General features: G+C 40.2%; 1 protein-coding gene across 2 annotated transcripts in view; it reads right to left on the bottom strand.

Annotated features, from left to right (window-relative positions):
* Window positions 1-16,150, bottom strand: part of helz (helicase with zinc finger) — an 86,184-nt gene that overhangs the window by 53,208 nt on the left and 16,826 nt on the right. The window contains exons 8-17 of one of the 2 annotated variants that reach the window (XM_007888731.2): window positions 15,871-16,069; window positions 15,624-15,731; window positions 14,872-15,169; window positions 13,841-14,108; window positions 10,607-10,940; window positions 8,980-9,110; window positions 8,476-8,592; window positions 7,620-7,799; window positions 4,291-4,392; window positions 3,626-3,804 (exon numbers count right to left, since the gene is read on the bottom strand). In XM_007888731.2, the coding sequence (XP_007886922.1) occupies window positions 3,626-3,804; window positions 4,291-4,392; window positions 7,620-7,799; window positions 8,476-8,592; window positions 8,980-9,110; window positions 10,607-10,940; window positions 13,841-14,108; window positions 14,872-15,169; window positions 15,624-15,731; window positions 15,871-16,069 (1,916 nt within the window). The remainder of the gene's footprint in view (window positions 1-3,625; window positions 3,805-4,290; window positions 4,393-7,619; window positions 7,800-8,475; window positions 8,593-8,979; window positions 9,111-10,606; window positions 10,941-13,840; window positions 14,109-14,871; window positions 15,170-15,623; window positions 15,732-15,870; window positions 16,070-16,150) is intronic. The other variant, XM_007888732.2, reaches the window with a different exon arrangement.

The raw sequence follows: 16,150 nt of genomic DNA on the forward strand, positions 1-16,150 counted from the left end.
TCGGCATGTATGAGATCCAGAACTGCTGCCCATGAAACCACATGCTCAGCAATAATACGTCTCGGGGATGTAAAAGCCTGTTTCTTTTGAGGTCTGGCCAACAATTCAAGACTTTTTAAACTTTTGTTTCAAATAAAAGTATCAACAGTGCCAATATGCTAGAAATACCATTCATCATGTTGCATTTGAAAAGGTTAAAGTCAATATGACCACGATGTATCAGGAATAAAATGCATCAATGCTGCCCCCTAGCATAAATGCTTGAAAACTGAGAAGCCCCTGACAATGCTCACACATTTTAAAAGGTTCTAACAACGTGTGTTAAAATAAGTTGATCCTTCAGGAGATTTGAAACCCCTGATATTTATAGTTATTTAACAGAATAAAGGGGATACAAGGGTGCACTGGCCCCCTTTACACGTCCCAGTAATTCCACATGTAAACCGCACTAGACCCTCGTTTCAGAGTTGAATACAATCAATAATAATCCTTGCATTTGATATTGCTCCTCATCACATCTCAACGATGCTATATAAGGCACTATATCAAATGCAAGGATTATTATCATTATTTACTACGTCTTGACCTTGGTGAGACCTTGGTAAAATATGAGAATCAGTGCACAAAACTGGAAGGACCTCAAAAGATAACAAATTAGCAAAAAAGAGCTAAATTAATGGGGCTTTTCAATCTCAAACTTCATCATTCAGCCTGCTGTGTTCATCATTATGTGCTGTCCATTTTTCTTATATTAGCATATCTAATTGGTTGAGGAAGACAGTTAGTGTTGATCACTGACAAGCATTCTGATGAATGTGCTTTTTTTTTGTACGATTAGTCCAAGATGGTGAATTTACCTATGCTGTCTTTGTATTGCAGCATTAAGCTTTGTAACTACATAAAGCTGCTTCCATACACTTTGGGTTTTATAATCTTCTTTGGCTCAAACCTGCTTAAGTGTAAGAAAATTACCCTTCAATGGTATTAAACTCTTATTAGATCAATGTGAAATTAAAGTAAATATTTTGATCGACTCTAGCTCAGCTGTAAAACTCACTGCTTTCTCCTAGTTAATAATGGAGCAATTTAATGTGGCTGCCCTGTGATAGGCACTGTGAAGTGACCCTTAGCTTTATCCAATGGTTTTGTACCTGCTTGAAAGCAATGCAAAATATATTCTCATTATTTAGCCAGCTTGTTTAGCGATAGCGCACTTCGGGTACACATCCTTTGAGAGGCAAACACCTGCCAAAGCTTTCACGATGACCCAGTTTCGCCAATAAAATAGAGCAAGGCACTTTTATCATCTGTATATTGGAATCTGTACTCCACTTCCAGCTCACGAGGAAGCAGACAAACAGATGGAATTCAAAACCCATTTAACAAGTGCCCTCCTGCTGAATAAAGCACATCTCGCAGCTCACAGACAGCTGAGCTGAATGCAATATAAGAAATTTAATTTAGAATATGAAATGGGAATGTGTAGGTTAACTGAGCACAGGTTCAAATCCCACAGAAGCCCATCAAATTGGATTCATTTCTACACACCTTTCATGAGAAGGATACAAGAAGACCCCAGTGAACCACCACCAAATAGCCAAACTACCAACCCTTTTAGCTAGTTACAGGATTTGTCTGACAATGAACAACCAGTTTCTTCCCCTTTGCACTCTACACTTCACCGAACTTTGTTGTGGAAAAAACAAAATATGGGTTGTAAGCAATTCCTACAAGGTGAAGAATTGAAACAGTGAAGAGTGTGTGCATTACTGTCAGGAGGAAAAGAATCGCTGAGCCAGCCCAGGTTAGATGACTTTTCAGACTAGACGCAAGTAAAGTGCCATGGACTCACAATTCTTCCCAAAAGCTAGGTTATCAACATCTGTTAAACAGGTTGTTCCCTTGGTTGATTCACACATTGGCAATTTAGGTTTAATCCTGTAGAGGTAGCTGAACAAGGAAGAATTACTTTTCTGTTAAACAAGACAGCATCCACTAGAGACCAAAGTATACCGTTAACACTGCTTGGTTTAATAAGCCTAACACTGCCATAATGAAATTTGTTCTATCACAGCAATTAAAGTCTGAATAATAGGTTTGATTCCCACTGAATTGAAACTGCACACTCATTACAAAGGCAAATACCAGTCTGTTTACAGGGGAACACTGTTGTTAGAGTGCACAGGAGACCAACCTCATTTGGAAAGACCACTGTGACAGCCACATTTTTTGGCCTTTTCAGAAACATGCAAAGTGGGTTACAGTAAGAACTTGGGAGGAAAACAACAAAGAAAACTCCACCAACTTCCTTTGTTATGCAAAATGATGAAATTCAGGCTTTTCCTTTGTTTTTTCCTACATGTAGTAATGAAGATCAATCACATTAAACTCAGTGGTGCAGACATTAATCTACAGTAGGTAGTGCTCGCTAACGAGCATCCTAAAATCCTCTTGATGTCAGTATATAAATTTCCAATATTGGAAATTAATTGCTAGTGGGTAAGTTAGCATTATGTTAACTTGTCAACTGATCAATTCTCAAAACGGAGATCCCACCTAATAATTAATATGTATTTGGAGTTTGTGGCTGATAGCACAGCTGTGACATCAAAGCAGCAGCTCTGTGGAGGTCAGTACAGTAGTAGCAATAGTCAAATTTGGCGATTCCCAGCCCAACACCAATGGTGCAGCTACTTCGACTTGCAACGTGTAGATGGAAACAGCCACAATCTAAGTAAAGTGAGAAACTAATGTGCACTTTTCAGTACAGGCATTAGTAAGTAATAACTGAACAAGGTCTATGCCACACGTGCATTCTTGTAATTTAAACTGTAATCCAAATACATTAACTGAGCCCCTTAATAATGCTTTACGAATTATAGAAGCACAAGAGTCACGGCTCCGCACATGCTCTGTTCAGGTGCTTTTGAAATAACCCCCCTCCCCGATCACAATGTGATGAGGATCAGGAGGCATACAGCAGCCTTTCTGCTTCCAGAGATGTAACATTGGCATTCTTAATAAAGAGCAGGAAAATTCCTTTGATTGAAGCGAAGGGTTGGTTAATTGAACCCATCTGCTCTTACCGAGCAATCGCAGACAGATAAAAGATGCCCTCCTGACACTGCCCTGCATTTTGGCATTGCTGGAGAACATTACGATCAGTGTGATTTGGAATCCTGTCAAAAAGAACAGCTCGTGACAAATGACTCCGTTGTAGACAGGTTATCATCTGCAATCCAGTCAGGATTCTCCTCCTGAGGTTTCATTTGCAGACGCGATTCGGGCCATTAGGTAATATATGAGTTGTACCAATAAAGCAAGAGAACATGCAATGTTGGATGAAGCTTTTAACAAGAGCTGCAGAGCAACAACTCAAATTTGCACTTCTCTCGATGGAAGGAACCAATAGCAGAAGCAAAAAAAAATTGTTTAACGTATACCGAGAATGCAAAAAATCATCACTGTCTCAAGTTCTCGTTTCTCTAACACTTAGGCAACACTGGAGCAACGGGATATCATCAATACATACAAGAGAATCTGTTGTGCTCAGCAATACATTGATATCAATTCCTCTGGATGGCTCTTTCTTTTTTTACTGCTGAAATTCCAATGATACACTCACCTACTTCAAGGTCTAACTGGCAAAGATATTGCGATGTACTAAGAGTTACAACCACCACTCGATGTTTCAAAATATCCTCTTTCTGTGGCATCTGGAAGGTGGAATGTGTGTTTGATATCAAACAGTACTGCTGCACGACCGGATGTACAGTCTTCACCCACCGATTTCTGAAATACACCCTGCAATTGACAAAGAAACTACTTCAGAAGATGGTCAGTGCCATGCATAACACTTATCTAACACCTTTACAGTTGTACCTGTTTCATAGGAGCTGGCTTTATTTTCTAGTTATCACTGACAGACCATAATTGGCTTTGATCAGCCAGGTGTTACACAGACCAACACACAAAAAAATCAGACAGAGCTCCACATTCCCTGTGTCTAGACGGAATGTAAACTCTCTCCCTGGAAGGATGCACCTAAATCCACAGATTATTGGAGAGAACTAGCTAGGTTGGCTTGTCAGCAGGACTTGGGAATGGTAGATCTGCCCCAAAGAAAACATTCAACATTCTCTCTCCAAAGCGAAGTTAAGCGAAAGGAGTTGAGCCCAATGCTGATGCTTATTGAGCACAAACATATAAGGGTGAAACCAATTAAATGCACAGATATTCCCTGGGACACAGATTATAATCACTATTCATCACAATGGACAAAATTCCTACCTGAGAGGCCTGGCCTGTGGATTTCCTGCTTCTACATAAGGATGGAGATAATCTTTTATATATAAATCAGCAGCACTGTTGGAATGGGTGCAGATGAGAATCCTGCAATAAAAACAATGTTCAAGGACAAACTTAAAAATAAAACATATCCGACAAGGTAAAGTGAAAGAACAGCAGTAATAACTCAAAGTGTCTGAATAAATGGGCGCGTTCAGTGTATGGACTTAGCTAAATCGATTGTTACTTCCCTTAGTCAGTGCAGATTTAAAAAAAGGTATTTTATGCTTCTATTCATTCAATGGTTTTCTTGAGAATAAAGTGCCAAAGGTTTGATGGAGCTGTGACATTTCCAGCAGTGGCTCAGTGTAGCACAGCAGGACTGTAGTACAGTGAAAGATATTGAAATGTGCAACAAGACTGCCACACATCTCTTGTCTTTCACTGCACCAACAATCTTCAATATCTTTGTTTGTCTGTTGTATTTGATTCTACCCATTCTCTCTCTCCTCTGTGTTGGTGTCCTTGTCTGGTTCCTTGTTAATGGCCATCTTTCTCCCAATTACAATTCTCCCCCCTTTCCCAATCAGATCTGGCTGGCCCTAATCCTAGGTGATGATGCGAATACTGTAAAAGAATGATCATCTCTCCCCCAATTTCCAATCTTCCATTCACTATCTCCTGGCTGTTTCCTCATCCTGGGTTTTCATATTACTTCCGCCATCCCCTTGAGCTCAGAATTATTCCCATTCTTCATTCCATCCTTTCATTTCTCCCATATGGGGCTCCAAAACAAAGCCTAGGCTCAAGGTCTGACTGAACCACAACACCCCTATTGTGTTGTGAGCCACCCCAATTCCTGGCATAAACTGAACTGTGAGAAAGAAGTTATCTTTTCCGTCTATAAAACACCCGTGCTTGGTTTTATACTGTGTACACATTAAGATGCAGCACACCATAGCATATAAACCTCTCATTTCACTGTCCCAGGTCACTGAATTTCCTGTAAATCACTGAAACCTAGTGTAAAGTCTAGTCATTGTCAGGAGATTATGGACCCACAACAGAAACTGCGTATACTGCAAATCTATGCGATAGCAACAGTATTAACTGCAGCTAAAAGGAACCTTTCTTAATAACTTAAGCGTAACATTAGAAAAGCATCTGGTAGAAAAATGTACTGTAAAATCCTCAATCAGCACAAGACCAACAAAACCAGCAATTGGGCAGCAACAGCACAGATATAATCACCACAGACTGGAGAAAAGACAGATTCTGCATAGAAATAGTTTCATCATAAATATTGATGGTGAATCAAAAACTCCACATCAGCCAAACCCACCAACATAAACAGTCACAAGACTAAGGCTCGGTTCTCTCTGACTTTGTAATGGAAACATTAATACTTTGATTTTACTGCCAATTATTAAAGAGCAACAAATACAATCAAAACATCCTAAACCAACTGGGATTCAGTCTTCTCTCCTAAATTATACTCCCAATGTGGCAATAGAAATTATGGATAAACTCAAATCAGAGTGCCAGATCGAGATGGGAAGATTCACTACAAAATTTGGAGGAGGAAGAGGTTCAATATCAGTCAGTAAATTACACTGATGCACATTTGTGCTCAAGCTGTTACTGGTTGCTATGGCTTTTGTTAGGAATCGTTGGTGGTAGAGACAAGAAGCAAGGCTGAACCACATGAATAGTGTTAAATATAGTACAGAGCATTATCAATGTACCTCTCTGTGATGTGTCTAAAGATCCAAAACAACCTGAACAGACGTAAATATCTTTGAAACCATACAAGTGGTCACTGTGTAGTAGTCCTTCGAGGGCTATTTTAGTGAAGTTGGAAAGTAGTTTGCTTTACATTTACACTTAGGGCCAAATACTGGAGATGCATTTCGGAGCAGCAGGATGTGCTAATTCTTATTGGTGACCCAATCCCTTTATTCACCAGCACTAAGTTAAAAGCAAAACTATGGAGGAGATTATGGTTGCCGACAGCTTGCAATTTTTAACAAATTTATATTTTTAGATGAACAGGATGTGATCTGATAATGAAACAATACACAGCACTTGCATCTGCTATAACAACTGATCACATCATAAAGTCTCAAAGCACTTCACACACTGAATTGCTTTGAGGTGTGGAAACTGCAGCAGCTAATCTGCTCCAGCAGCAATGAGACGAATGATCAAATGTAATCTTTTCTGGGGGTTGAATTGAGAGGCGGCCTCAAGACAATTCCCTGCCCTTTGAAATATGGGCCGGGAATAACCTGTCAGAATCTCAGTCTCATCCCAGTGAACACCACCTCTGTCAAAGCGAAGCTCCCGTAGTCAAACACTAATGATGCACTCAGCTAAACTGTGAACGAACAGAGTGCTTCTTTTTTTGAATATATACTCTTCATCCTCCATTAAAGAAACGGGGAGGGGATGGGAGGAGAGAAATTAACAGCCAAATGAACCTGTAAACTGCCCAGGTTGGATTCCATCTAAATTTGGCGGAGTGACAGACTGGTTAGTGACCCTGTGATGACTTGACTCTTGCACAATAACTGAGAAACTGGGTCAGGCTACAGATGGCAGAAATGCACAACTGCAGTTTTCTCCACCCACCCATATTTTAAACAGCAGCCCTGGCAGGGTGCTGGGCTGTTCGGGAATATATTAATCTGCTGGAGTAANTTTTTTTTAAATTACCGGAAATGTTTTCAGTTCAATTGGAAACAATTAGAATTCTGTGGGGAAATAAAATCTCAGTGCACAGTGAAAAAACATTTTCCGAATGTTAAAGGTAAACCCAGAATTTAAAAAGTCGCCTTTAAATAAATGTCAGCTAGAACAACTGGCATCGAACATTTTACACATGAAGAAACGCAGAGTACAGGCAGAGGATTTGAAGCCATCCATCCATTCACAGAATAATAATAATAATCCTTGCATTTGACATGCCTTTCACGTTGTCAAGATGTCTCAAAGCCCTTCACAGAATATATGGCAAAGTGAATTGACAGCTTATTTTGTGAAACAAGAGCACCGAAAGAGGTTACAGTTGAGATACAGGGTTTAGAGCAATAAAGGTGGGGGAATGGAAGGGGGTGAGAGCAACTGTCAGTTAATCAAGCAAAAAGAAAGCGAAAGCAAAACTTCAACGGAACTAATCCAAAAATCTGATTATTCCTATCTAAACCAGTATAATTAATACCAAGAAATTGTTTATTTTCAAAACGAATTGTGCACAACACATCAGCACACTGATACAGCAAAAATACAACAGCACGCCATTCTTGCTGAACCAAAAGCTGCCGCAAGCTCACCTCATTTCCTGCTGTTTGAGGATGTGCTTGACTGCTTGAGCCAGTGTGAACGTTTTGCCTGTTCCATAGGGCCCGATGATGAGGACAGGGGGGAGCGGGATGGAAAGTGGGGTTGTGATGGCCAGAATGGCCTCCTTCTGTTTAGCATTTAGCCGGGGGTCCAACTGCTCATCCCACTGTCTGCTCCAACACAGAAAAGAATAAACAGCCATTTGCAATGAATGAAGACCCTCAACAACAAGCAAACAAACACAATCGTCCCCCAACAAACAGGTTTACAAAATGACTCAAATTACAGGAAATTGTGCAGAAGTGGTCCCTCCACCCAAAAAAATGTTTCAAAGTAAGAAAATGGAGCACGAGAAACCCAGATTAGTCTGTCCTCCTATTTTATGAGCACTGATTTTGTATATTTTTCCCGAAAAGTACAGGGCGACATTAACCACATCAGCCTAGAAATCTCCTCAACCTCAGGAAGCCCACAAGCTGGATTCAAAGGTGGTAAAGGTTTCATGTTTCACTGTGATTGGGAGACAAATGACAACAAAATGAGTTCCTGGCAAGGACTCCATTTTAAAATTATATTTCAAACCTTTTTAATTAAAAAGGGGTCATTTGTTATTACACTACCGAATTCAGTGTAACCCAGCACGTAAATCACAAGGTATCGTTGTATAATTAAATGGGGTCAACTCCTTTACACTGCAAGGAATGGGGTGTTGATCACTCCATGTTTATCATAATAATTCAACTGAGTCTAAACTAATACTGGGGAGGTTCCTTCAAGTGGACTGAGAGAAACGATATGCAAGATTCTGGTTAAAACTTTTAATAACTCCTCTTGAAATATACATACGTGATATGTGGGGAAAAGGCGGGTTTTCCATCAAAAAAATCTGCTGCGTTTAATTGCATTCTTGAATGTATCAAAGAATCAAACCAGGCTCCAGACATGCTTGATGAGTGCATTGTTCTAAAATATTTTCGTGAAGGCAATTAGTCGCATATAAAATATAGATTTTTTGAGAAAAACAGTTTAAACAGTTCAAAAATATATAAGTCAATTAGTCGCATGCTACTAATTTCACTTGAACCATTAATCGCAAATCAACAGTGTCTTCACTTGACATTTGCTGCAGCTTAATGAATATGCATGAACGCAAATGATTTCAACCTACTTTTCTCTCTGGTGGAACAGCCAATTCAACTTCAACATTCTGAAACGACTGCTGAAGGAGGGGTAGAAAACGTACCCAATTTTATACACCAGCTTTAAACAAAGCCATCTGTGGTGTGAGCTGCAAATCTGATGCAATATTAATGCCACATTCACAAGTGCCATGGCATTGGCACACTGTACCTGATGGGGCTCCAGGGGATGGTGGGGAACATGCAGACATCTGGGAAGAGAATGCTGTTGTCCTTGATTCTGTCCAGGGCATAATGCATTTCACATAGCGGTAAGCGATTGAGTTGAAACTGAAGTTCAACCTATAAATGAACAAGTTTTATTGGTTAATTAAACATCCTCTTAAAATCAAGCTCAGTGAAAAGATGCCTCTTGTCGTTTTCAGTACATAAACAGTTTCTTTACTGGGATGAACTGATGCACTTCATTCCTGACAGATATTATCTGTTTACCCACACAACACAGTATTTCAGAGAAACTTCTGCGTCACAGCACTGCTTCAAGCATTGGCTCGGCAAGCTGGGTTTCCACCTTCTCATTCTTGAGACCGACTGCCCCATTTACAGAGTAAGATAGTCATCATAGGTGAAGTGCTCGATAAATTCTAGGATAAGATCAAATGGGGCAAAGGGCCTTCTTCAACAATAAGTTACAGTTGTACAGTGTCTTTCATAATGGGGGGGATGTCCTAAGGTGTTGAGTCAAAACTGAGCACTTTTGTTTGTTCATAAGTCAGTTTATAATTCTTTTTCTAGGGACCATTTAGTGAAAGGATGGAGGGAGAATGAGAGAAAGGCGACCGAGGTAGAAGTAGGACAGGCTTAAACTTAGTAGAACACTGACGTCATGTTTTACAATGTTTAATGACCTTGTGTCTGTTTTATGGAATGATTTGTAACTTATCCAATTGGTCTGAAAATAAATTCATAAGGTGCAAAAGTTGTGAAAAAAAATCTGATAAGCTAATAAAGCTGAGGAAGAGGTTGTACACAAAGTATGTGCACTACTCAGTAGCTCCATCCAGATGATTAACGTGCAAAATCAATCCAGGCATTTTGCAGCAAATGTGAATCGCAAATTGTTGTCAGACTTCATCAAAGGGAGATCAACAACACGGAACTGGGTCGGTAATCACACACAGGGGAGACCAAGCTGTTTGTAAGGTCTCTGGACTGAAGATTTACAGCCTTCAATTGTTTGAGGGCTTCCACCGGGTTGCAAAGCACAAGAAAGTGTCATTTTTACAGATTGCGGTCATTTCCATCCTCCCAAAACCAATTTCCTTCAGGACACAAAGTATTCGTCGTTAATTGAAAGAGGAATGGGGTTTGCAAATCCTGCACGAGTTACACCTCTTAAGGTACCTCATCACAAACAAGTCATCTACTGCATCATTTACTCAGTACAGAATCCTACAGTACATCACAATCTGCAGCTTTCTGACAGCCCAGGTGAACCAATACTCCTAGGTTTTGTCCCCGCTCTAGGGGAGTTATAGATAATTATAACACCTCAACTGCTGCCCCAGCTGAAATCAACATACTCAGCTCAGGCTGGTCTGTATGCTTTACACTAACTGGGCCAGTAGTGTTACTCACTGAAAGTGCAGACTCTAGGATGAAAAATTGGAAGACATTCTCCACCTTATAGACACCTATTGCAAACTTGAATCTGCTATTATTCCAGACAGCAGCCACACCTTGTACAATCAAACAACAATGCACATATCTATTTGATGCGTATGCACACCAAGTGGAAGTGGAAAGCAAATAGAGATGGCGGGGAGTCTGAACATTACCTGCATTTCTCGATCAGCTCGTAGTTTCAGCTCCTCACAGCATTCCTTCGTCAACCTCAAATAGATACATTCCTTTGTTTTCTCCTCAATCATGGCTTCATAGACCTTCTCTTTGGTTCCTTGGACCTGCGCGGACTTCTCTTTAGTTATTGGCAACAGCAGAACAGAATTAACTTTGGTCATTACCAATCGTCCAGCCAAAGTCTCTTCCGAAAGAGTCTCCGTTAGCTTGAAGCGAGCAAAAAGCTGTCCACTCTGAGCATATTTAGCACCGCCTGCAACACCAGTTAGCATGAAGTTTGCTACCAGATATAAATTTACTTTTATGTTGAACCTGCAAATTTAAAAAGAAAGTCAATAATAAAAAGTCAATAATGTTCAATTTCTATAAATGTTCAACAACTAAATCAGATCAAACACCCATACACTACCCCATAATGTACTCATAAGGGAATGCAGGGTGGTATAAGACATTCTGTACAAGCTTTACATCCACGTTAGTGGCAATTATTACAAAGATTTAAAAATACCCAGCAGGATACTGAGCCGAACGATAATTCTCTGGGACAGTTAGATTTTAAAGACACATCCATGGTTAAAAACAAGTATTCGTTTAAAAGACAGTTCATCCAATATTGATTTCCTACTACAAGAGTCGAGAAGTGACTTTGCACACACTGGACAGTAAAGTACTGAGTGCAGTTACTGAAGAGCCTCTTAAAGCTATGAAGGAAAAGGCTTCACTCAACACTGCAACCATTATCAACAGTGACAGAAAACAGGGAATTACCATGGCCTGAAATTATAATGAAATATGCTTTGTGGAATTTTATTTATTATGAACCAAATAACAACTGTCCAATGATAGACTAACTGGTGAGTCACATGAAGCAGGAAGGTTCCTCCCTGATCTCATCTTGGATCGTGATTAGTCACTGCATTCGCAGGTTAGGGTGGGAGCAGTCGTCCCGGACTCCCAGAAAGTGTTGCAGAGAGGCATCAGAAAGGGTACATTGATGGCCGTCAGCTTTGGGCTCATCTGTGATACATCCTCCCCAACAATCCACTCACGGCCAAAACTCAGATGTGAAGCACTCCCAATCAACAACGAATTGGCTGTTCGTTAAATAATTAAAGAGCACCTGTAATTCCCTGCCACACACAGCATGTAATAAACCTCGATGTCAATTGTGTTTTCCTACAACTAAATGAACAGAATTGTATATGATCACAAATATTTTGCATTAGATTTCACCAGTTGGTGGTGATTCAAGGTGTTATTACGCCACCTACTGGCATTATACTGTCTAAACGAAACGACTTAGTAGAGGACACATCCCAACATGAATTGACTCAATATTTTAATGTCTTAATTTTCATCGCTACAATAAAAGGCCCAAGCAGAACCTGACTGTACTGGTTTATACCTTGTGTGGGGCATACACCTTGGCTGGACCTGTAAACTGCTCACTCCTAACCTCAAACTTTGGGACGTCCTCCCAACATGAAAGGTGCTATTTAAATGTCAATTGTATGGTATCGAAAACTTAGTTTGCACTCTTTTTAATGTTACTTAAACACACACTTTATTCCACCGTTTATTTTTTGGTTTCGGGTCACTCGATTAGATCACTACAACCCTCTCTCTGTAGCCTCCCATTAATCCCACGCTAAATGCTGGCAGAATCAGCAAAAGTAAATGAAATTATACGGTTTATGCTACAGTTCGTGTTAGATTTGTACATTAAGGACTAGTTTTACAGAACCACTCATTTAAACTGACTTCAGTTTTTTCTGTGCTAAACTTTACTATCACTTGCCGACTTTAGATATCTGCACACACAATGGTGAGCTAGATAGAGCCTCTAAAGGAAGAGTTACTCAACTGTACAACACAAATGATTATTGAAAACCATGTGTGAAAATTGGCAGGTGATTTACAGTCACATGGTTGAATAGTACCTTCCTCTTCAACTGTGCTTACAGCTAGTTTCCCCCCATCGGCTTGAAGTCAGGCTTTGCCACTGTTAAGCGCTCTGAGGTACTACCCTGTATGGAGGGCACACTGTACGTGCAAGTTGTTGTTGTTGATCTTGCAACCACTTAAGTGGCAAATTTGACCTCAGGCACACTCTGACCATAATCACTCAACCAACTTTCAAATACTCTCTCTCTCTGCTGCACTAAGAATGTTTTAGATCATTGAACGGCTTAGGCGTGGATCCAAGAACTGATGTGAAAATTTTTTTTCTAAAATAGAGCATTGTATTGCCAATGAAAAATAAAACGCATGTTAGCTGGTGGATGATGAATATGGTAACCGTAAACACAACAATTTATAGCAACTGTTGCTAGATCCATTGTGAACCTTACACCTCGATCTCCTTTACATCCTCCTTTCTCAGCTCTAGCAAGTCTACTCACTACATTATTCAACTGCATTATTTTGCATTCTACCGATGCAGAGCATATTCTCTGCTCAATTTACCACTGGTCATCTGTACATCATTTCAGCTGCAATACTGGGTCACCAATTCACTACCATTAATGATTTATGGATTAACTGACTCAACTCACAAGCTTATTACACCATACTTGTCTTGGGAGTGTATGAACCTCAAACTAAGTGTGCTGATTGCAAACCAACAGGCTGGTCAAAATAATCCTAGATCTGAAATGTTTGGGTTTTCATGTACCAGCAAGTTCAATATTATTCAGTTGATACCAGAGTTTTACATAGACTTAAAACAGCTTNAAAAAGCAGCTGTAGAAGTCCCCGATAAATGAGCCATGTAAATACAAGCTTGGAGAGTCCCACGTGAGCCATATTACAGTGATCAGATTTCAGACACGGATTAAACCTGGGAAATACCCGGTCTGAGGTCATAGTGTTGCGTGTGTGTGGGGGTAAGAGGAAATTTTGTAAATGCCTTCTGTGTCCCTTTCTTGGGAAGAAATAAATTGAGCAACTTGTAGACTGTGCATCCTAAAGGAAGTCCTAATGAGGGAGGAGCGATTTTTAAATTTTGGATATCCATCAATAGGAAAAAAAGCTACAGCATAGCAGGTATTAAAAAGCTTCTTCATCTACACTGCACATCCGATTCTCATAATGAAACTCAATGGCCACAATTATTCCATTGACAATTATTCTATTGGACAAATTACCACAATTATTTGAAACGCATTGGTAATGATGAATAGATGCATTGTTGTTAGCAGCATTTGACTTACTTGCTGACTTCCTTATATTGTGCTATTTCCTCAATGTAAAGTAAGTCATGTAACCGGGACTGATAGTTAGATTTGGTCAATGATTTGTCGAGTACAGATTGCGTGAAGAGCTGGTCTGCAGACAAAGGGATCTGATAGCGGGTGAGGAGACTTCTCTCTAAATCAGTAGTTTCATTTGGCTCAAACTCGACAATCGTCTTACACGTGGAATCCCATCGTTTAGCTGTGGTAAGCAGTTGCTGCCTCGCCTGCATCAAGTGTTCCAAATCTGAGGGCAAAAATTACAATTAAAAGAGAAGTTACTTTTATCAGAAGTTATTTTTCCCACACTTCGGACTCTCTTTGATGTTACTTAGGAAGGCAGATTAAAAAACACCTTGAATTCTTCTGCCAAACGTAGAAAGAAAAGTGAAATCACTGTCACCAGTAATTTACATTATATATCAGATTCAGATCAAACTTTACTTCTGCAGCGGTTGCACTCATTTTGCTCTTGCTCAATAAATGAACTTAAAGCAAATGACAGAATATTTAGAGTAGCTCATTTGCAGAAGCAAAATGTTAATCTCCTGTGGCGCAGCAATGTACCCCGTCTTGTTCCAAGGGTTTGTCTTTCCTCTTCCTCTCCATGCCAATCCTCCCACTCAACTGCATCAATCTCAGTCTGAAACAGCAGACTGAAGTGCCCCGTGCAATTTGCATTCTGTCCCCCATTGTGTTGGGAGAACTGAGGTGTGGCGGAGGCAAATCACCTGTCCCCCAAAACAACACTCACTGTAGAGAGAGAGAGAGATGGAAAAAGACAAACTGCTCACTGGGTCACAGTTGCAGGAGCAACAAGTCTGACGGATTGACGAGCCAAAATTCTAGCAAACCCCACTGCAACAGGTCTTATGCGCTGTTAACAAGGCTTGTTTTGAGTAACCTACCAAGCGCTCCGGGACACTACCCTGGGTGAGGGACGCTATATAAATGCAAGTTGATGTTGTTGTTATCTGAACCTATCTAAATATAAGTTGCTGCTGTTGTACCTTCTATCGATGCAGCGTCCACCATAATCCTTTGCATCAGGACCGGTTCAGTTCCAAAGTCAAAAACTACAGTTTGGCGAAAAGTTCCAAAGATTTCTGTGCTGAATTGTATGTTGATTTTATATACACAATGGTCCATTCCATTCTGAGGGATCTTGCCTCCTAGCCACTCCTGGCATTCTTCAGGTACCTCTTGTAGCACCTGGGTGTTCAGGTCACCAGCAGATACAGTCATAATGGAAAAATGAGGACGATGAGCATCATAGAGCAAGGCTATTCGATACAGCAAGCGTGCAGGCTGGAGAGAAAGTGAAATAACAGACACATTAATTAGCAAGTGTTCAGGCTTGTTGTCAAGAGTCCCTACAAATAGTATTTACTTCAACAGTATTTGATATCTCATCTCCTTCATCCCTTTGAACAGCCCATTTCAGCTTCGCTTCTGACCCACATACTTTGCGCAATCCTTTCGATTTCCACTGAACTTGAACAAAGCCTCTGGGCAAAACAGCTTTGGCCATGATCAGCTTGGGAGATTGTTAGTCACAGGTGTCACATGGGCCGGGAAAGAGGAAATGGGGCAGAAAATAGACAGAATCAATCTTGCCTCAGACATAAAAATGGACTTGACTTGTGTACAAAACTTCCATTTACCTTTTATAAATCAACGTGCTCTTTGCTGGTGATACATCAGTACAAAAACCTTAAGAGTATTATAGAAGAACCTTAGAAAGTCAGACCACGGCACTTACTTTACAGTGGAGGATAAAAGTCCATGCCTGACTAGATTTCTTGGTTGTCACAGTCACTGATAGCTGGGGGTTGTGTTCCACAGATATTCCATCCACAGATTCGCTGAGCTTTAAAAAAAGATAGAATTTACCATTAAATGTTGATTTAGAAGGAAAGCTTTTTATCTCTTGTTTATGGGAATCAAGGACCGCAGACAATTGTCAGTTGAAATGTACCAACTAGGTGCAATTAAAGCGATCTGCATACCACTTTTTCCGGAGATAATGAGTTCATCCATTTTTCAATTAAAGTTTCCATATAATTCCCAACCGACTGTTTATTTTCTTTTTGCTGTTTCAAACGCAGCAGCCGAGATGAGTAGCGTTTCTGCCATTCGGCCAGCTCTTCCTGCGAGTGTGCAGATGTGCATTGAGCTCCATATCTACAGATCTTCTGCTCTACAAACCTGGAATGAGGAAATACAATGGATACATCAGCTACATCGACAAACTGATGCCCCTCATAACCTGGAAAAAAAGTTGTTGGT

Source organism: Callorhinchus milii, unplaced genomic scaffold, assembly GCF_018977255.1.
Source record: "Callorhinchus milii isolate IMCB2004 unplaced genomic scaffold, IMCB_Cmil_1.0 Scaffold20, whole genome shotgun sequence".
NCBI lineage: Eukaryota > Metazoa > Chordata > Chondrichthyes > Chimaeriformes > Callorhinchidae > Callorhinchus > Callorhinchus milii.